Here is a 21,720-nt window from a genome sequence, read left to right on the forward strand (position 1 = left end):
TCATTATTAAATTGGAGTAAAGGGAAATACCTAATTGTAGAATTTAGAGCTATGAAGAACATCTAATCCAGTGTTTCTCAACCTTTTGAATAACTTTACCAGTCAAGATGATTTAGTTAAACCTTATTTCCTATACATTCCCAATACGAAGAGAGGATTCTTTATATTTTAAATTAAAAGTATATTATAATGTTAGCTGTGCTTTTTCAAATGACATAATGCTTCTAGCTGGAGGTTAACTTGTCTGTCCACATTTTATAGATGAAGCAACTAAGACACAAAAGAGTGAAATAATTTACTAGTCATACAGTTAGTAAAGATTTAAAACAAAATTTCTAAGCACTTACAGTAAAAGCAGAAACCTTTCATATCTAAATATTTTAAAATCTATTGGGATTATCATGAGGAAAAGCCTCAATTAAGGTTTTCAGTTGGTTGATCTTACAAAAGGGAAGATAATCACTAGAATTTCATATCATGAAATTATGTATATCTCCAATGCCCAGATTTATCTAACTTTCCTGACAATCACTTTAATTATCTATTAAGAAACAGTGGGTAGGAAAGAAACCAACCCTGTTTTTAGAGATTTTTTAAATCTAATTATGTGCTGTTTAAAAATCTGTGTTTGTATAGAGTTCTGAAAAATGCTTATAATTTAGTTGATCACATTTGATTGTGTTTGAAATGTATTCCTTTCCATTGGTTGTATTGGATTAACTGACCTTAAGCAGGTTGCTGTAGCTCTTGAGATCTGTTCCATTCTCTACTGCCCAAGTTTTAAATATGTGGCTAAAATTAAATTTTCTGTTCTCCTTTTTTTATATTTTTTAGCAGTAAATATTGTGCATATTGTTCAGGAAGTCTTGAATATTCTACTTTACATTTATATTTTCATGTGGTTATGAGGGTGATAAACTTGAGTAGCCTTGAATTGTGTTTTTACTCGTATTTTCTGGTTTGGAAAAGCAAATTTAACTTTATGTGTGAAATTGGGACTATTATATGAGTTGAAAAATTTGGAATGATATAATGGTGAATACAGTTGTTAACCCAGCATGATTAAAAAATATCTTCACAAGTTGAAATGATGAGTCTTAAACCAGGGTCATCACGTATTTTTTGTAAAAGACCAGGTAAATGTTTTTAACTGTTTTTAAAAAATTGAGGTATAATTGACATAACATTACATTAGTTTCAGGTATACAGTGTAATGATTCAATATTTGTATATACTGTAAAATGAAATATTTAAAGCTTTGCCAGCCACATAGTCTCTTTTCACAACTACTCAGCCCCACTGTTACAGTGCAAAAGCAGGCATAAACAGTACACTAGTGAGTGGATGTGGCGGTGTTCTAATAAAACTTCATTTACAAAAAAGGCAGTGACTTGGATTTGGCCATGGGCCATCGTTTGTTGACCCCTATTCCAAATAAAAAAGTTGATATTTAGTAGGATTATACATCTGTATATTAGGATCCTGGAGAGTAGAATGGACATGGAATTGTTAATGGTTACTCAGCAGTAAGAGTTGTTACTTGAGAGAATATGTGCATTGGGGAGGAGAGGTTGGGTGTGACAAGGTTTCATTTACAAAGGTGACTTGGAAAATCAAAACATTATTAATTGAGCTCAGTACTTTCACCAACTCCTTGTATAAATGGAACTAAAAGCAAGAAGAAACAAACATTTTTATTCTGCTAAATGACTTTGAGGGTGTTGAGCCTTTGTCATGATTAGTTTAAAAGTCTATAGTGCTTAAAATTTAATCCATTTTGGCTCTGAATACAAAGAAATTAATATTGACAAATTAATAATTAATAATTGACTTTTTTATTATTACATTGTTTTCTTTGTTATACCTAGCAATCACTCAAATTCTCTTTTTAGACAAAAATAATACCAGGATAATTTAATATTATTTATTCTTTATGTTTGGGGGTTTTAAAGACAACTTTGTATGTAAGCTTTTAATCACAATACTATGATTCTGCTGCAGGATTAAAATAGAGGGGAATGGATTTGTTGAGTTTACTTAATCTAGTGTTTTGTAAAGGGAAAAAAGATTGCCTATTTTAATTTAGCAAATGATGCTATGGATTAGTACTTTAGGTCTCTTCCTTATTATAATTCCCAATTCAGAATAATTAGGGGATGTAGCCATCCTTTTTAGGGGGAAAAGTGAGTTCCAGAACATCTTAAATGTCTTAAGAACTCTCTATTTTAAGAAAAATTACACAAGGCAAATCAATGAAAAAAATTCATATCACATACCATTTAACATTTACTAGAAAATTACATATAATTTCAGAATTATGCTATGAAGGGAGAATGAAGAAATAATTAAATTCATGAACCAGTAGTTTAGAAAACTAGTAATTTTTTTGATGCCTTTCCTTTCTATGACACTGTGCAAAGCAAGTGAATATTTTGAACTCAAAATAATCACAGATGCTACAGAATTGCAAATAGTTCTTTAAGTCTTAATAGGTCTTTACTCGGTTATTTCCCCTTTAAAAAATCCCATTGACCTTTAAAGTGTGTAAATACTCTAAAATATTCTAAATATAACCCCATAAATTAAATGAATATTTTCTTTGGATGAGTAGGATGAGATTTACCTCCAGGTATGTGTATTTTCAAATTACATAGCTGGTTTACTGATTGGCTATGCAGCTTTGCAAATTGTTATTTTGAAAAATGGTTTTACATACGGTTGGCACTTAGTAGATATTTGAACAAATGAATTGAGATATCTAATAAACCCTAAAATTCAGAGATCTTCCCTAAATAGATTGGTAGAAACCATTTGTTTCTCTAGTCTGATTAAATTATCAGTTGGCCCTAAGATCAAGCTATTGATTTAGGTACATAGTTGGCCACTGGTCTACCTATATTTATGTATGTAAGAGTTAAGAATATTCATAAAAATAGTTGGTTTTGCTCTACTATAGATTTAATTGGCATTTTTAAATTCAATTAAATGTTGGTTATAGTGCAGCTCACTTGTTATTTCAACTCTTTTCTCCATAGTCGTGGCAATATATGATTATACAAAAGACAAGGATGATGAGCTGTCATTTATGGAGGGTGCAATCATTTACGTAATAAAGAAGAATGATGATGGCTGGTATGAAGGAGTCTGCAATCGAGTGACTGGTCTGTTCCCTGGGAACTATGTTGAATCAATCATGCACTATACTGATTAATTTTTTTTGCTTTTAAAGTAGGTTCTTACTATTACTCAGTCTTACTGTGGGACTATTAATGGTTAACAGAATTGTCTTAAAAAATGTGCCCATATTTTCAGGACATGCTGTTTTATTGGTATAATTGAATGTCTACCTTATAAGCATAAATCTTTGAGGCAGTTTGTGTATTGCTGAACAGCAATTTATACAAGAGGCTGTCCATAACTGATTATGCTTATATACTTACTTACACAATGTTAACTTTATGACCAGCTTAAATATTATGGGGGTGTGGGGTATAATATTTAACAAATCATGATTCAGATTGTACCATTACATGTTTCAGTGCAGCATGGTTACTAATGCTATGTCAGACTAATATTAAAATCAGAAACTTAAATGCTGGTGCTGGTCATACCTTTTGTTTAGACTCTCTCATTCTTAAAATATAACTATTTGTTTAAAGCATGCATACAAATTTATGTATTGAAATATACTTGTAAAAAATCCAGTGCTTCCAATTTGTGTAATATTTTCTTGGAGTACTCGTACTTAGGTCTCTTGAAATGAATGGAGTCTCTAAGGTTTCCATGTGAAACAAAACAAAGGGTTATTTGTAATGTTGTAATTTGTACCTAAGTTTTTTTAATGAGTGAATTTGCATTATAAATTTTTTCCATTCACAAATACATAAGTGAACCAAAGGTTTTTGTCCTTTCCTTCACTGATTTGTTTTTAAAAAAATAAATAAAAGATACTGATTTATTGCAGAATTATGGTTCTATTTTCTCAGTATATTAACTTGGAAACAATTTTTAGCCTTATCTCAACATGTCCCAGTATCAAATGTGTCTGATTTTTGCGGATTTAAAATCTGAAAGTTATTTACAAGTCAATTTACTTAATTGATTTTCTAAAGTAACTTTTTTCAGAGCTAAGAAAATGTGTAAAAGTGTTCACTTCTGTGGGTAAAATTCTTAAGAATCGCTCTTGTAAGTCCTTCAGTTTTCCAGTGGGCTATTGTTCAATGAAAGTACATTGTAAGTATCTTTTACATACTGTTTTGTAGAAGTGGATGCAATTGATTTTTGAATAGGCATTATTTAATTCATTACCTGGCACTAGCAACATAAAAAGATTTTTAAAATAATTGGGGAAAAGGTGGGTTATATATTAATCAGTGAACAGGGATATACCTGACCAACAGATTTGTATTGCCTTTTGACATAATTGAAATGCAACACATGCACTTTGTGTGTCTCCTCTTAATTTAGGGGAGGTTTAGAGGGATGTTTTCTCTTGTGTATAAATTCTATATTGCCTAGAATATTAAAATAGAGCACTCAAATGTGGGTTTCTGTGTATTGAGGAATTGTCTGGATTTCAAATTGCAGTTATGTACTGGGCATGGTAACAGCATAGTAACTGGTAAGACTGGTGCAAAACATTTATTTCTGAGAATTAAAGACAATTGCTACCAAATCAGTGTGACTGTTGCATATGCATTTTGCCTTGTTAATTTTAAACATGATTTCAGTATCACTAGTGATCAGCTAGTTACCTTTTTCATTTCATTGTTTTCAAGTGGAATGTTCTCTCAATTTTGTATATAGCTCTTCTAAATTTTATGTACAGTCTTTTATAATAACCATTCTCCTATATGAAATTTTGGATACTGTTAAAATCTAATGCCGTGTGAAATGTAGACTTCACAATTCTCTGACATTTACTCCTACGGAAACAAGATAAACCATTTTAATTTTAACATTGATTATTTATTTGTGTAATGGCTTTACATGTGAACAGTAATAGTGTAAACAATACCACATATAACCATCAAGATACCTCGATTTGAATTTACTGGACTAGAATGATAGTTTCAGATGATTTAATTATTTTAAAACTTTTCTGAAAAACTTTGCCAATAAAAAGAATTGCTCATCATTAAGGTTGAAATGATTTTTTAAAATGATTTTTGGTTATCTGCACGTGAAGCAAAGTATATTCCACAAAATTTTTTAGGCACAGTCTGGTAAAATAGCTGCCAGAAATAATAGAAAGACTTGTCATTTATCTCTTGTGAGTACAGTTTCTGAGAGCTGTATGAGGGCATCTCTTTCTGGCGATGGTCGAAGTTTGCTGATCTCTCTTACTGCTTCATGGCAGTACTGCTGGGCGAGGTAGGTTGTTTGTTGCACACCATCACTCTATGAGATACAGAAAAAAATAGAACAAATGCATGTTACCTACTGGATCAGCTCTTGTAATTTATAATTATAAAGAAATATAATTCATTATGATGAATTAAAACATGTTTTTGAGATTAGATTAGTTAACAGCCAAACTATGTTTCTAATGTTCTCTGTTCAACTCATAGTTCTTGCGTCTTCTGCCTACTTCTTTTAGGCCCTTTTCTCTGATTAAAGCAAATTTTTACTTTATCAGCATGCAAAGCAACTAACTCATTAATGTCAAATAGCCATCTATTTTCAATTTTAAGTACTAGAGTTTTTAAAAAGTTCTACATGTATAAAATATTTATATAATAAATTTTTAAATGAAAAAAATCTAAAGTGAAAGTTTTAAAAAATGTACATAATAAAAATGTACAGAAGAGCTGATGATGAAAATCAACAGTTTTCTTCTAAAAGGCACCACCTTTTTTATCCATTGGGTTTTTTTACTTCTTAATTATCAATTTTAGTTATCTATTGCTTTTCTGCTGAGAGAGAGAAGGATTTAGCTCACCCATCCTATGATCCAAAGTTGATTATACAGGGGGTGGGGCAAGATTAAGTTTACAGTTGCTTGTATGGTAAATAATACAATAATTAATAAATAATAACAAGAATAAACTGTTTCGTGTACTCACAACTATAAACCTACTTTTGCCCCAGCCTGTATTGCTGCCTTTAGTTCTGCTGCTTTTGCCACTATGTAGTTTCGCTTTACCTTGTGTAGATGAGGAAGAATGCTCCCGTTCTTTCCACTTTCAACTACACCTTAACACTATCGGTTTGCATTCTATTTTGTAGCCCATGTTTTTTATGTTGGTTCTTACTAAAAGCTGACCACTTTACCTTACGGAAAGCTGATTACATTTCCATAATGTAAAAACAGTCGCAGTACAATCAGGTCAATAATTATTATTTCCTTCTCCATGGTTCCAACTTCATGATGCCTCTATCACTAAGAGTAGAATATTCCTAGCATGTTGCAAGGCCTCTGATTTTCTATACCAACTGACACAAAATAACACTTTAGTTGGCTATGCCTTACTGTACTACAGAACCCACTTCTGAATGTAATTGCCTCCTTTTCTTCCTCTTTGGGAAAGAAGCTCCTGATTCTTAATATTTCTAATTCCTTAATCATTCTATTTGTTACTTATGCTTTTTTGTTTTTGTAGCTCTTGTATAACTGCCATCGCAGCATGACTTTTTATTGAACTCTTGGGTTCATTCCACTGGTTTTAGTACCTATGTCTTCCTCTTTCTTGGTGTTTTCACACTTTTGCTGATATACATCCACAAATAACTCACCCAGAAAATGTGTATTGGAAGCCAGCTTTTTGGTCTTTAAGTGTGATAATGACTTTTGCCTTCAGAGTTATTGGAGTAGATATAGAATTGTAAGTTTAAAATGTTTCCTCATCATTTGGAAGGCCTTGCTCACTGCCTGCTAGTATTTATTACATGGTTATACTGGTGCTCTTAGGAGCTTTTCTCATTTCTTCCCTTGCTGTTTATATTTTGGAAGATTTTCTCAATTCCATGTTCCAACTCTTCTTAGGAGTTAGTTTCCAGCCGTTTAAAATTTCTCAGAGCTCATTCTTTTTCATGGTTTAAAGATAATACCCTGTTCTTGTTTTTTGAGTGTAGTTTTGAATCCCCTTAATTATATTTTTCTTCCTTGTTTATCTTAGTCTCATTCGGTGAGCTTTAATCAGCTATTAGTAATCCTACTAAAGAACTCCTAGTAGTCCATTTATATTTACTGAGGGAATTAGGAGCTCTGGGTGGAAAGGGAGCTAGAACTGGAGAATTTATTTAGAGACCAATCTTGGATTTATTTCCTAAGTGCTTTTATGCCTAGGCTTGCTGAAACTTCATTGTTTTGCATAAAAGCTACAATTAATTTCTTTTCAGTCCCACTTCTCCCTTCAGCCTTCAGTAATACCATTATTTCTGAAACCAGCCCCTCTCATATTGAATTTTTACTACTACTGCCAAACTATCCTCCAAAAAGGTGATAATCCATAGCAAATTATGATGCTTAACAGTATAGAGTGTTAAAGAGAAATATATCCTTTGGAGGAGTTTTGCTTTTTGGAAATTTAAAAAATGTAATTATTTGGAATTCTTTCAAGCATTGTACTAACTATAAATCTCATACCATATTTGCTTACTAAAAATTGTTTGCTCACTTCATCTCTTTAACTAGATCTATTGGTTCCAAGTGACTTTAGATTTGGATCTTAGAAACAGCTCATTCTCAAGACAGTCATCAAAACTTAAAATATACAGAAAGATCTGGCTTCAACAGAAAAGGTCTGAGGATATGTGGCAATATATATGAAATAAGCTTATAGTGCCGAAGGTTCAACAGTTTAGTTTGCCTATGTTGCTTTACTTTTTGAAGTTAACATTTTTTTTTTTGTTAAAAAAAACTTTTTTTATTGATTCCAGAGAGAGGAAGGGAGAGGGAGATAGAACATTAATGATGAGAGTCCTTGATCAGCTGCCTCCGGCACGCCCCCTGCTGGGGATCAAGCCCAAAACCCGGGCATGTGCCCTGACCGGGAATCAAACCACAATTTCCTGGATTATAGGTTGATGCTCAACAGCTGAGCCACGCCAGCCGGGCAACATAACATTCCTTTCGTTACACCTTTAAGGCAGTTACATAGGATGGACTAGGAAAAGACCAATTTGGAGTAGACTGCTGTAATAAATAGTCTACCCATGTGGCAAGGGTGAGGGCTTGGATTAGGTCTGGATGGCTGGGAGAATCGTCATGCTACTGATGGATGTGGGAAGACTGGTTCCAAATCAATGGGTCTCAACCCTGACTGCACGTTAGAATCCTTAGGTAGCTTTCAAAAATATTAATGTCCAGTCCCTACCCAAGGCCAGTTAAATTAGAATCAGTGGAAAGAATTCCGGAAGAAAAATGACTTATACAAGTTTTTCCTTTTCAGTTTTTGTCAAATCAAGAATGGACTAAACTTGGTCTTGTATCTAACATGTAATGTTATTGTTATTTATTTGGTTAAAAATACTTTTCCACATTGTATCTGTTGCTGCCTTTTTCCTTTTATAAAATAATCTTACCTGTAGTACATATCGTCGAGCTCTGTCCACGTCTCCTGGCAAACTGAACCGTCTCATTATCATAGCATTCATTTCTGGGAACTAACCATAAAGAAAGAAAACCTATTTATTGCTCCTGGCAGAATCAAATTTTCTAATACTAGTTTGTAGTAATACAAAACAATAGGGAAAAACAAAAAGGTGATTTGTTGATGTAGGGGAGCAGTAAATTGTAGCAATTAAAGAAGCAGACCTAAGAAAGAAATCCAATTTCCATGCCCAGGGACACAGCTGTTGTACAGTGTTCATTTTCATGTTCTACCTTTGGTCGGATGCTGAGTAGGAGAGATGAAGAAACAAAGTACATCTCTAAAGTCTCCTGACTTCTTTTATGGTTCTCAAACTTTTGATTGCACCAGAGGCCTGTTGGGCCTCTCCTCCAAGTTTTTATTTATTTTTATTTTTTTAAAAAATATGTCTTTATTGATTTCAGACAGAGGAAGGGAGAGGGAGAGAGGAAGTTGAAACATCAATGATGAGAGTCACTGATCAGCCGCCTCCTGCACGCCCCCACTGGGGATGGAGCCCGCAACCCGGGCATGTGCGCTGACCGGGAATTGAACCACGATCTTCTGGATCCTAAGTCGATGCTCAACCGCTGAGCCACGTCGGCCAGGCTCCCCCAAGTTTTTAATTCAGTGGGGGTGGCCTGAGTATGCATTTCTCACAAGTTCTGCTGTCTGCCAACATTTTGGGAACTACTGGGCTAGGATGAGGGTGGGAATTAGGCATTCTACTTTTAGTATTGAATTGAGTGACACTTAACAGCGACTGAGGTTTCTAAGCAGCAGGTATTATGAGCAGAGCTCTGCCTTAGCAGCTTGTAGAGTGGACTGGATTAGAGCAGCAGTACTCAATGCTGACTGCACACCGGAATCACTTGGGGAGGTTTACAGTACAGGTGCCTGGATCTGCTCCCAAAGACTCTGATTATATTGGGTCTGGCCCTGGCGTCAGGATTTTAAAAACTCTACAGGTGTTTTTATTGTGCAGCCAAGGTTGAAAACTTGAACTAGAGGAGAGGTAGAAATACCAGTCAGGTTATTCTAGTAAATTATAAAGACCAGTGTTAACCTGATGGTAATAAGAGGAAAAAAGAAAACAGGCACAAAAGGCACTGAAGAGAAAAATCTATCTTCTATGATACTTAGAAACAATTTAGGAGAATTGTTGCCATTAACAATTAGGAAGCCAGGACACCATTTCTAGATCCAGGCTCTAGTGTTGGCTGCCACAGACAGCTAAGTGAGTTCCTTAATCTCTTGGGCCCTAGCCGCCTCCTCTGTGTCATGGAGGACCTGAACTACATGACCTGAAATCCAGTAGCTCTAACAGCTTATGGTTCCATGAAGTAAGAATTAAAATGGTGTTTGGTTTTGGACACGTCAGTGCTTAAAGCAGTTGCCAGTTTTTCCCTGGCAGCGAGCCTGAGGGTGAAATAAGTTGTTGTCCTGAAACCGCCACCACCGTGTTGGTAATCGTAGAAGAAAAAATAGGACACAGAAAAACCTCAACCAGAGGATGGCAGATGAAGAATTAAGAATGTTCCTTTCAGAGCAAAGTATGGGTCAAAACAAAATTCTAAACATGTAGAGGCTGCCAACATGCCCATAATCAAAGAGCCAGCAGCCAGTTAGTTCTTAAATGAAAACCAGTAATTTGCTTTAGTTACTGGTTTTTAAAGAATAAAATAATTAAGTTTTACAGGAAACAAATCAGGAAAATTCAAATAAATTTTAGTGGTTAAAAATGTAACCACAAAATTTAACAGTTAAAAGGCATTTTTTATTAATACCACATTCCAGAATTGGATTTCTAGGTTATATCCTCAAAGCTGACGTGATACTGTGCTGGGCATCTGGTAAAATCACCTTGTTCATGGTTATGAGCTTTTTGTGCAATACCAACAAGTGTGGTAAAATGTGCTGACTGGATGGTTTTTAAATTCCTTTTACTATAAAAAGCATTGAGAAAGCAAAGTTTGGAAAAAATATTTGCATTAAGTGTGAATACATCCTTCCTTTGAAACATGTACTGTGTGCAGTGTTACTATGCAAACATCCATCTCTTCCCTCTGTCCCCTCTGTGTGTATGTGGAGGAGAAACGAGAAACATTAACAGGAAGAGCAGTTGCCTGCCTGCAGATTTAGTGAGAAATAAGAAAAGTTTTGTTGGCTCAGCCTCTGTTTTTAAGAGTAGGAAAACCAGCTGCGGATGAATCATTCTAACTGTAAAACTTAAACTACAAAGGGTCGATAAACGAGTAAGCTTAAAACTTGGGTCACTTTAAGGCACCAGCTAGTCACAATAGCAGAGGCCTGTGCAGCTGGTGCAGGGGCCGGTGATGGTGATGGCAGCTGAGGTACAGCTAGTCTGACATTTAGGCCTGAAGACTTAGCAAAGAAGAGCAGCAGGAGAAAGGAAAGGGTCTCTTAAAGGGTATTTGAGAACTCACTAATGCAGTCTCACAAAAAACCCCCAAAAAACCACTTCCATTTTGTTTCTGAAGATTCCAAAATCTGAAACCTATATCCTCTAAAGATTTAACGTGAGGTTTTTGTTCTTAGAGAATATATGTACACACATACTCACGGAAGGACACTGTCATCACTGGGGCCTCTCTGGAAATCCCAAAACTTCTTAAACCCCCTGTACCAACTGTTGTCAAAAAACCCGTTCAGAGAGGTGTCAACAACAGTAATTCCTGAGAGGAAGTTTCTGTCAAGTTGCTGGGTTCAACAAATGCCAAGTTCCCTGTGCTGAGTTAAAAAGGAAAGCCATTTCCCAAGGTTGATTGTCTTGGTCCAGTGAGACTCAGTGTTCACAAGTGGAGAAGTTCAAACATGGATTTTCCTAATCTGCAAATCAAGCTCACCTGCCTATGGACAAAGAATACAAACATCTTACAACCAGCTACTCCACTAAGTAGCACAAATAATGAAAGCTGACCCACGGACTCTTCTTTGAGTGTCTTCTGCATTTTCGGAGCCGAGCACACCAGTTCCGACTCTGTGGGAGAACCTCCTGGAGACCAGCCTTTATAGCAGTGGCAGTAATGCCACACTGTGCAGTAAAATGAAGAGTGGTCTTAGAAGACTTGGAGTGTTTAGCTGCCTGCTGTGCCATTTACTGAATGTTTAATTTTGGCCAAGTTTGAGTATCACTTTATTTGTAGAATGGACATACCCACCACAGGAGAGGATTTGTGAGATTAGAGGTAATGTATGAAAAAATCCTTTGCAAACTATGAAAACAATGCATTTTCATTAAATGGAGATACTGCACATTGTTATTTTTGCAACTTGTTTTATCCCAAACAAATTTTTGGCCAAGAATCCCTTTTGACAATGTAATCCTTAGTAGAGTCTACTCCTGATGTCTTTCTTGAAAACAATTTATAAATACATATCTAACTTTCTGTCCATGTGCCACAAGACAGAACAATCAGTCTACTTAGGAAACAGGTCCTGTCCAGAGTGACTTCCTGCTCGGCCTCATTCTTTGTTCCCTTTTCTGGGGCTTCAAAGTGCCTTTAAACTCCTCCTCCCACTGTCTGCGGGGCGGATGGGAGAAGTGCTGTCTGCTGAGGGTGAGTGTGTGCCTCGTGACAGTGGGTGTCCCAGGGAGAACTGGTTTGGGGTGCTGTAAGCTTTCCTTTTCCTTGCTCTTTTTTCTAAACTAGCATTTTCAGTCTCTTGTAGATTACTGACAAATCTACGTAGGAGGGTCCATTTCCCTCCTGTCTTTGTCCATTATACCTGAAGGCAAAATTACTCATTACTCCTCTGTGTAGAAAAAAGCAAATTAGTTCCTTTTGAAATATATTCATAGTAAAACACAATCAAAAGAGGCATCCATTCTCAGTCACCTTCAGGTTTAAGTAGGACTCGGCTGTCAACTTAGTACCATGGAGCTCATGACAGTTACTTATGATTAAGACTGCTTTTTAGTAGACTGCAGGGCGCTTCAGGGAAAGGCCTGTTCCTCAGTCAGCTCGATAACCTCAGAGCCTTGCTGAAGGAATCCTGACTGAGCTGGCCGACTCCCAGTGTACTCAGTTCACCTTATTCTTTTTTTTTTAAATATGTCTACTGATTTCAGAGAGAAGGAGGGAGAGGGAGAGAGAGAGAGAAACATCAACGAGAGAGTCACTGATCGGCTGCCTTCTGCATGCCCCTGACTGGGGATCGAGCCCACAACCCGGGCATGAGCCCTGACCGGCAATCGAACTGCGATCTCCAGGATCCTAGGTCGATGCTCTACTGCTGAGCCACGCTGGCCAGGCATCTTGTTATTTATTCACATTTGCTAACCAGGGTCTGAGGAGAAGGGTAATTTTTTAGTTGTGTAGATGGTTGCCAGTGACTGATGTTTCTAACCTCAGGCATACCTTTATATGACTCATGAATCCTCTGCTTTTTTTGTGGGTTAACGGTAAAGAAAATGTTCCTCACTCATGCTTTAACATATACAATGGGGTTTTATAAATTTTTGTCAGAACCCGGCACATGAATTAACGTTCTTGAATTCTGGGGCTGGTGAGTTAGTCTCAATAGGAGAAAAGACCTGTTGATAGCACACCTTTCACTTCTCGCTCTGCCTCAAAATCGTGAGGATGGATGGAGCCTGTTAATGAGGACAAATGTTTCCACAAAGTGCTCCCACATCTCAGAGCCCTCAATCCTCTACTGACTGTTGTCCACTAGTGTGTTGCCCAAGTAACCTGGCCCAAGTAACCAAGCCATCAGCCAGCCTCCTCTGAAAGAATTGCCCTGGTTATGGCTCTACTAGATAGTGGAAAAAAGATAATCTCTCCTTTTTTGGTTCAGAAACTGATCAAAAGCAAGGTCACTGGTTTCTATAATATGCAAATAGAATCACTGAGTTCTATGGAAGGCATGATTTATCTTTGTAAATTTTGAAAAAGCATAGAGGCAAAATCTCTGAAAGACTAAAAGTTACTAAAATTTCAGACCAGAGAGCTAATTTTTAATTTCATGGCATGGTGATGAACATCTTACTGCTTTGCAAAATAATGAATTAAATACTACTAAGATGAAATCTATCAAAAAGATGTCCAAATACCAGCCAATGTCCCATTTATTCCAAATGACATTTGGCACAACCAAAGCGTCCAGAGCAGGCTCCGAAACTGTCTGCCTTGCAAGTCACTGCAGCATCTTTGAAGCTTCCTAAGCTTTTCATCCATATTAAGAACATGAAGGCAGCTTTACTTACTTCCTTAATTGACAGCCCCTCAATCTGGAGAAAGGAGGAACTATGTGGTTCTAGCAGTGCGTTCCACTGACTTCTTGACAGTTTGAGGCAGTGGCCGAGGCTCTCTGAGAGCAGCAAACAGTTCCATTAAACTTCTAGAACTGGAGAATTTCTCAGAATTTCTTATGCTTGGAGGCCCTTCCTGTGCCTTGTTAAGGGGTTCTGAGGCACACCCAAAGTCCAGCCCTATAATTGAGATGTGGAAACCACCTTGTCAGTGCTCCAAATACATGGAAATAATCATAATGCTACCTTAAATGCATATGACACTTAACTTACAAAGTATCTCCATGAATATTATCCAGTTAATCCTCACCACAACCCTAGCAGAAGCTTGTAATCTCAATTTTACAGATAAGGAAACAGATAAAGTTTAGCGGTGAAATGATTGGCCCCAACAGTCAGTCACAGAGCCAGGATCAAATCCAGATCAAAGGTCTCTTATCTAAATGCTTTCCTGAACTCTCCTTATCTAAACCTTCCCATGGGCTGTGCCTGGAGGATACTGGTTCTGTAGGGCTGCAGAGGGTCAGAGGGACTTGTGGAAAACCTACCTGCTGACAAGCAAATAAGACAGGGCCAGTGGCTAACCCGAGCTTCAGATCAGCTGATGTTGGCTTGCCCATCTGCTCGGAACATGAGGTGAAGTCCAACACATCATCTATTAGCTAGTGAAAGGACAAGAGGAATGTCATAAGCACCACCATCCCAACATCACGGCCACGCTTCCCACTGTACTAACAGACCAGTCTTACAAAGTGGACCAACCTGAAAAGCTATTCCCACATTTTTTCCATATTGATAGGCAATCTCATGCACCACTGGGTCAGGGCATCCTAGGACAGAGACCTGAAACAGAAAGGGAATTCTGAGATAAGTGGCTGGCAGGCAGGAGTGAGGCAGCCAACCACTGTGTGGAAGGAGTCAGACATCTGTTCCCTTGAGTAAGAGGCGGTGAGGCTAGATTGTGCACAACCAGGAAATACTGCGATCAGGAGACCAAATATGTACAAGTACAGCTGACACTTGAACAATGTGGGGTTATGGGAGCAGACCCCCAGGCAAAAATCCACATACTGATTTTTAGAGGGGGTGGGGGAGAAACACTGATTGAGAAATATTAATTGGTTGCCTCCTGCACTCACCCCAACCAGGGCCAAGATCGAACCTGCAACCCAGGGTCGTGCCCTTGACCAGGAATCAAACCTGCGACCCTTCTGTGCTTGGGCTGCCGCTGTAACCACTGAGCAACACTGGCCAGGGCCACCTATAACTTTTAACTCCCCCAAAACAACTACTAATAGTCTAACTGAAGCCTTACCAATAACAGTCGATTAACACATATTTTGCATGTTATATGTATTATGTATATTATACATATTGTATTCTTACAATAAAGCTAGAGAAAAGTGTTAAGAAAATCACAAGGAAAATACATTTACAGTATTTATTGGAAAAAATCTGCATATAAGTGGACCCACACAGTTTAAACCTGTGTTGTTCAAGGGTCAACTATACTTGTTTGTAATGAACGGATTTCAGTCTCAGATGGTTTTCTTAAATTCTAAGAAAACTACCCTTTTTCTTTCTTCTTTCACAGGATAAACCCTCTTTCCCACTGCTTAGGAAAAGCCACGCTACCCTAGATCAGTCCTGCTGGTTAATTTTTTGACATGCAAAAGAAACAGACTCCAATATGTGAAATCCTGGCTTCTAGCACTCAGTTGTCCCAAACGTTGGCTTTACTTATTTTTCTATTGATTCAGCCCTTATTTTAGGGTAGGTATATAATATTACCGTACACACAATGTTGCAATATATATTTCCCCATTTGTCATCCTTTCTTTTAATAAGTTTTTAGTGATTTCACTTATTTCTGAAATGCAGTTCTCTGTATGTCTGTAATTGCCTCAAGCCTCATGCTTCAGACATAGATATTATTTTTTCATTATAAAAGGATCTTCCCCGGTCCTAAGGTCTCCCTCCATATTTCTTTTTTACCTTGCCAGTGAGGGAGAAATAAGACTTTTAGCTAAGTCTTTCTTAAAACTTCAAGAAAGCTAGCTGGCACTGGCCACTTGAGTGCAGTTCCTGCTGCTCTGCTAAGCATGCTAAGCAGACCCAGGCACATTTTTAGGAAACAAAGACAGTAGAAACCAAAACGGGGAAAGGGGAAAGACATCTACTCCGCCAGAGAGGAAACGTCTATATTGATCCCCCATGAGAAAGCCAGATGGAGCTCTTCAGCCTCCTTTCTGTAACGGGTCACTGATGGTAAAGAACCCTGTCCCCTGACCTCAGTCCCAGGGCCCTCTGTGGTCCTCTGGTAGAATCAGAATTTGAACTCAACGGTCTGGCCCCAAAGACTACTTTCTTACTCAGTTTGCAATGCTGCTTCTCATGGGCAACAAAATGTAAGCGCAGAGTTCAAGTAACGTGCCCAAGTGAGCGCAAAGCTCTGAGGTCTGCACCGCCCACTTCCAGCTCTCGTGCTGGCAGACATGGAAACAAGCTGCTTCTCAGTGGGCAACTTCTGCCTCACGCTGTGGAGGGACAGTTCTGCAGATTTCAACTACTACAGTGTAAAGACCACTCCTCACCCCCCCTCCCCAACCCACATAAGTACTCTCTGGATCTGTCCTATCACAACCAGAAAAACGAAGCAATCTGCAAAACCAGATAGGAGGTGTGTTGACGTGAACGGAACGCAGCTTGTTCTCAGCACCAGAGGAGAGAGGCTACATCTCTTTCTGGAAGTGGGTGGAATGATTAAGTAAAAGAAAATGGAGCTCAGCAACCTGTTGTGTCTGAAGCAGGTCCACAGCCAGGCCATGGTGAGCACATGGGCATCTTTCTGGGGAAAGGCCACACCTCTGGTAAGATTCTCATGAGCCTTGTCTCAAAAAGATTAGGAAGTAGTGTTTAGGGCAGAGCCATGGCAATTGATATTTATCAAGAATCTCTGTCTTTGAAATGTGTTTGTGTCACTGTAAGTTACAAGCTATATTCTGACAGATACATGAGTGCATTGTGGTCCTATTTATTAAAAATAGTGGAGATTATTGGAGCTCCACCATCACATAAAAAATATCAACACAGTTTTTTGTTAAAAACCAACATAAAATGTATGTAACATAACATTACAGATAAAGAGCTAATTTCTTAATATATAATGAGCTCTTTAAAACTGAGGCGGGGGGAAGACCAAACACCCATCAGAAAATGGGCAAAAGACATGAATCGACAATTCACAAAAATTAAAGATGTAAAAATGGCTAAGCACCTCAAAAGATGTTCAACTTCACCCAGAAAGGAGAAATGGAAATTAAAATTCCACTGCACTACCATTTCTCATCTATCATCAGACTGGTAAAAATTTTAGTCTTATGACACATTCCCTGAGGCTGAGGGGAAACAGGCAAGAGGGACTCACCAGCTGCTGGTGGGAACACATAATGGTATAATCCTTATGGAGGCATCTTTAACAAAACATCTACAATTATCTTAAAATATACCTTGAAGGTACACCTCTAGCAATACAAAAACACATTTACTCAAGGTTAGTCGTTGTAGTAGTATTTGTAATCATGAACTACTAGAAACCTAAATGCCTGAGTGGCTGAGTAAACCATGGTATGTCCGCACAATGGGATCCAAAGTAGCTGTTTAAAAAATGACGACAATTCTACAAATCAGCATGGAATTATTTCCATAATATACTGTTAGTTGAAGAAAGCAAGGTGCAAAAGCAAAACAAACCAACAAAACATAATACAGCATACTGCTTTTTGTTGTAAGAAAGAAGGGGAAATACCGTACATGCGTCTACTCACGCGTGTAAGGAGAGCCGTAAACCAATGAGGCTGGTTTCTTATGGGGGTGGGAACGGGAGGGGAGGAGAGGGCAGCTCACCTTTTTGTACAGTTCTGACTTTTGGAGCTACATTAATGTTTCACGCCCCAAACAACAATAATTTCAAAATAAAAAACCAAAATCAGTAAGAATGGGAGGGAACCCTTAACACGGAAGAAAAAAACACCTAACTATATTGCAAATAATAACCACACTGAAACAGGAGAAAGGTAACTTTTGAACACAGAACTCTGACTATATTATCCACAGGCTAAAGATAGAAGCAACTGTAAACAAATGCTAAACTCTAGCTACTAAGTTTGTTTTTCACAGAGATGTGAGTTACCAATTTTTAAACACCCCTGGTATATCCTAGGATTGAGTGAATAAGTATATTGTGGAGAATGGGAGCCAGGTTTCTTGCTGGGGATGCGCGTTACAAATATGGAAAGAGAATGCTGGAATAAATCATGAATCCGTGGTGTTCGATGGATTTGGAGCAAGCAGTATGATGATACCTCATGGTTTTGAACCAATACAGATGAATGCAGAAGGACAGATATACATATACCCATATACATGGGTCATACAGACATGTATTTCCTAGCTGTCAATTTAGAGTTCCACAAACATATCTAGTGCCCACATCTTCGTTTCTAAATACCATTTTCCAGCAAAAGGAACCAGGGATCCTGGAGAATGATGGGTCCCAGTGCTGGAAGGACAGATGAGCCTCCCAGAAACGAGGGAAGTGCTGAAAGAATCATAGGGAAAGCCAGGTTGAAGGGCCTTCCCTTGCCCACTGGCCAAGTATGGGGCAATTGAGCATTAAAATAAATAACAATAAAGGGTTATAATCCAAAGAATAAAATAAGAACCCAAGAGTCCATATAGACAAAAATCTTCCTTAAAATACTAACTCAGCCCTAGAAATGTGATGTAGGGGAATGGAATTATTCATTTGTCAACCAGCATAGTAGTAACTGCCTCAGGAAAGGATTATAAATAGACTAAAACCAGAGATTGGAAGTTTGAACTTGAAAGTAAAGACACCTGGCAGGCACCACCGCAACCAGGTGACCAAAGTCAACATCACTAGTAGGAGGAAAAAAGAACTGCTCTGGAACAAGAGAGACCGCAGATTCATGACAGCTAAATGCAACATGAGACCGGGGATTGGATCTTGGACCAGGAAAAAAATGTTTCCATTTGTTGTAACAGCATTAGAACAACTGGCAAAATCCAATAAGGTCTATCTGTAGACTGGATAACAGTATCATAACGAAAAAACAGTGTTCTGCAAATATTACCCCCATACAATTCTGTGGCAGAACTCTGTATCTTTGAAAACTAAATAATAGGGAAATAGCTCATTGACTCCAGGACACTCAGAAAAAAGAGGAAAAATGAACGAATACAGGAATACCATACCCAGTTCTCTGTTCAAATCCCAGCTCAGCCACTATAAGACAAGTAACACTGGATGGGAACCAGACGTCTCAGATCTCACTCCCCTCAGATCGTCTGGAGAACAAGCCAGCCTTCACTGGTAGGCTACAGAATGCATTTGGCATGACTGTGTACATAAGTAGCCAACCATCTGAGATTACTTCTAGTTTAGTATCAATCAGTGCGACAAAACAATCCCCGACAGCCCTCTCTTAAATACTATTTCCACTAAAAATACAATGAATGGTTAAAAATGGGGAAAAAATGGTGTCCTTGGTAGAATGAATTATAAGCTGCTACATTTCCTTCAAATTCCGTAACATCATGGAATTCCATTAGTTCTTCTGTAATAATCCTGATGTTTAAACTCTCTTTATCCCCTCTTTTTGGCATCCCTAATTTGCTTTGCATGCACTGTTTTGGAGTCCACATATATTTGCATTTTAAATACCAGGGCTATATAAAAATGGCAATTTTGAAAACATCTAACACCTCTGGAATATTTCTACCCACAGGCACTTACATATAGAAACTTACGCAGAGGGCCACACTGATTTTGCTTTATTATTCTAATACGCTAGAATTTAGGAATAAATCCCATGAAAGTGGGTGGTTCTGGAGTGATGCCAGCATGCCTCCTAGTGGACAGCATAAGACATTTCATTTTTAATGGGGTGGAGCTGGGTTAATACTTACACCCACTGCCTGCTTGCTGGCCTGTGAACAAGGTGCCCTTTACACACCGGTACACGTGCCGTAACGTCCTAGCTCCTAAGCAGAGGAGTGACCACAAGCCTTTCTTGGATGGCACAGGCCCATCTCTTTGGCCCTCTGCTAGGATTCGATCACTGAGGGCATTAGTTTGTATTCTGGCTGCAAGTGGTGCTGCTGCCATGTGCCTATGGGGTGTCTGTTTGGTGTGGACAATGATTCTCAGTGTTTCTAGTTCCAACAGCCCCTCTACCTGGCACTGCTTCTAACTGCAGGCTCAAGCTTGTGAAATCATCAGCGAGTTTCACTGAACACACCAGGGAGCCTTATAACGATGGATCTTGATCTTCACAGAAACTTTGGCCATCAAGGGCGTGATCAATTAATGGAATAGCTCTCTGGCACCCATTTTAAATAGGTTATTCTTTTAGTTGGCATTTGTGTCTATCATATTTTCATCCATCTCTCTCTTTAAAAAAACTTGCAATTTCTTGGAAATAAAAATAGACCTTTTAGTGAAAAGTGGCTAAAATCGTGGCCAGCATGTTCTACATAATTCACATTCCTTAGGGTTTCATTAGGTCTTTTTTCAGAAGAAAATGTCCTCATTCTTTTCTGGCTCACAATTATCCACTTCTTGACACTTCAAAATAGAGACACTATTGGCAAGGGACTTTTTTACCTGAGAGGCTCGAGGAAAAGCTCTTTACCTGTAATTATGTTAAAAGTGTGTCATGACAGCAATTGACACTTGCCCTTACAGGTTTTCTTTCTTGTTGCTTTAATTACAAGGCACTATTCCTGCCCAGGTTTCATCTGTTACACCTGTTGGGTGGAGACACGTTACAGGGATAATTCTATGGAAAGAACTCTCATTTATGGGCTAGCACTGGATACTACACATTTGTAGCCTACAGATTAGGCATAATGCTAACTGAGCTTTTAAAAAAGCAAAGTATGTGGAGGGAAGGCCAGGGAGAATGCTAAGTAAAGAAAAAGTTATGGTTTGCGCTTAATTTATATCCTGAAGAAAAATGGCTTATATTTCACGTAAAAATAATGGGAGGACCTACTACTCTTAAAAAAGGACACAGAACACTACTACAATCTAGTACTACAGTTAGACATTTTCTCCTGGGTATATATTTAAGAACACAGCACTTCCTAACTTTTTAAAGGTACAATGTCAGAAATAGTGTGTGGGACAACAGTCATGAGAATTATTCATAAGCTGTCCTAAAGGTAACATAGTTTGGAAATTAGATTTAGTGAGTAAAGCTTATTTTGATTAAACTCTTGGGAGGAGATAAAAAGTGAATGTCTGCGTAGCAGAAGACAGAAATACGAAAACCACAGCACGAGTTCTCCACTGTGTGACGATTGATTCTTTTTCTCAATGACCTCTTGGGGTTTTGGGTACTATTTTAAGGTTCTCCAGTGAATTTTTTTTCTAGGAGAATTAGCTCCCAAGAAAGAGCTATGAGGCTTTTTTTATTTAAACTTGAAAAAAGACAGAACGTACATACTGCTTTACAACTGTTGGCTATCAGACTTGCAGTCTTCTTGAAGGTCTTTTCAAGGTAGTGTGCAAATCTTTCGTTTTCATTCTCTTTTGACCCTAGCTGAAGAAATTCACCTATAAAGAAGGAAAGGGGTCATTTGAGACATGGTTTTATTGCCTGGCTAAGTACTAAGATGAAACAAAAAAAGAAGAGAAGTCAGAATTAACCTACCACGCACCAGGTCTTCAATAACTTGGGTTAAAATAGATACAACAGTTGTATTTCCAATTCGTGCCAGAGCTATAGATGCTGCAGAAAGAATTAAATCTCCTGCAAGGACAGCCTAGAAAACAAAAAGAAAAAT

The 21,720-nt window shown here is 37.9% G+C and overlaps 2 protein-coding genes across 9 annotated transcripts in view; one reads left to right on the top strand and one right to left on the bottom strand.

Moving 5' to 3' along the window:
• Nucleotides 1-5,141, top strand: part of ABI1 (abl interactor 1) — a 93,569-nt gene extending 88,428 nt beyond the window's left edge. For all 5 annotated transcript variants that reach the window (XM_081162970.1, XM_081162972.1, XM_081162971.1 and 2 more), the window contains one exon: nucleotides 3,036-5,141. In XM_081162970.1, coding sequence (XP_081019096.1) covers nucleotides 3,036-3,211 — 176 coding nt within the window. In that variant the 3' untranslated portion in view covers nucleotides 3,212-5,141. The remainder of the gene's footprint in view (nucleotides 1-3,035) is intronic.
• The window catches only part of PDSS1 (decaprenyl diphosphate synthase subunit 1), a 32,477-nt gene continuing 15,713 nt past the window's right edge, over nucleotides 4,957-21,720 (bottom strand). For all 4 annotated transcript variants that reach the window (XM_081115560.1, XM_081115561.1, XM_081115562.1 and 1 more), the window contains 6 exons: nucleotides 21,588-21,699; nucleotides 21,381-21,490; nucleotides 14,611-14,691; nucleotides 14,397-14,510; nucleotides 8,527-8,607; nucleotides 4,957-5,400 (listed from right to left, as the gene is read on the bottom strand). In XM_081115560.1, coding sequence (XP_080971686.1) covers nucleotides 5,260-5,400; nucleotides 8,527-8,607; nucleotides 14,397-14,510; nucleotides 14,611-14,691; nucleotides 21,381-21,490; nucleotides 21,588-21,699 — 639 coding nt within the window. In that variant the 3' untranslated portion in view covers nucleotides 4,957-5,259. The remainder of the gene's footprint in view (nucleotides 5,401-8,526; nucleotides 8,608-14,396; nucleotides 14,511-14,610; nucleotides 14,692-21,380; nucleotides 21,491-21,587; nucleotides 21,700-21,720) is intronic.

Source organism: Miniopterus schreibersii (assembly GCF_964146895.1).
Source record: "Miniopterus schreibersii genome assembly, chromosome: 1".
Classification (NCBI taxonomy): domain Eukaryota; kingdom Metazoa; phylum Chordata; class Mammalia; order Chiroptera; family Miniopteridae; genus Miniopterus; species Miniopterus schreibersii.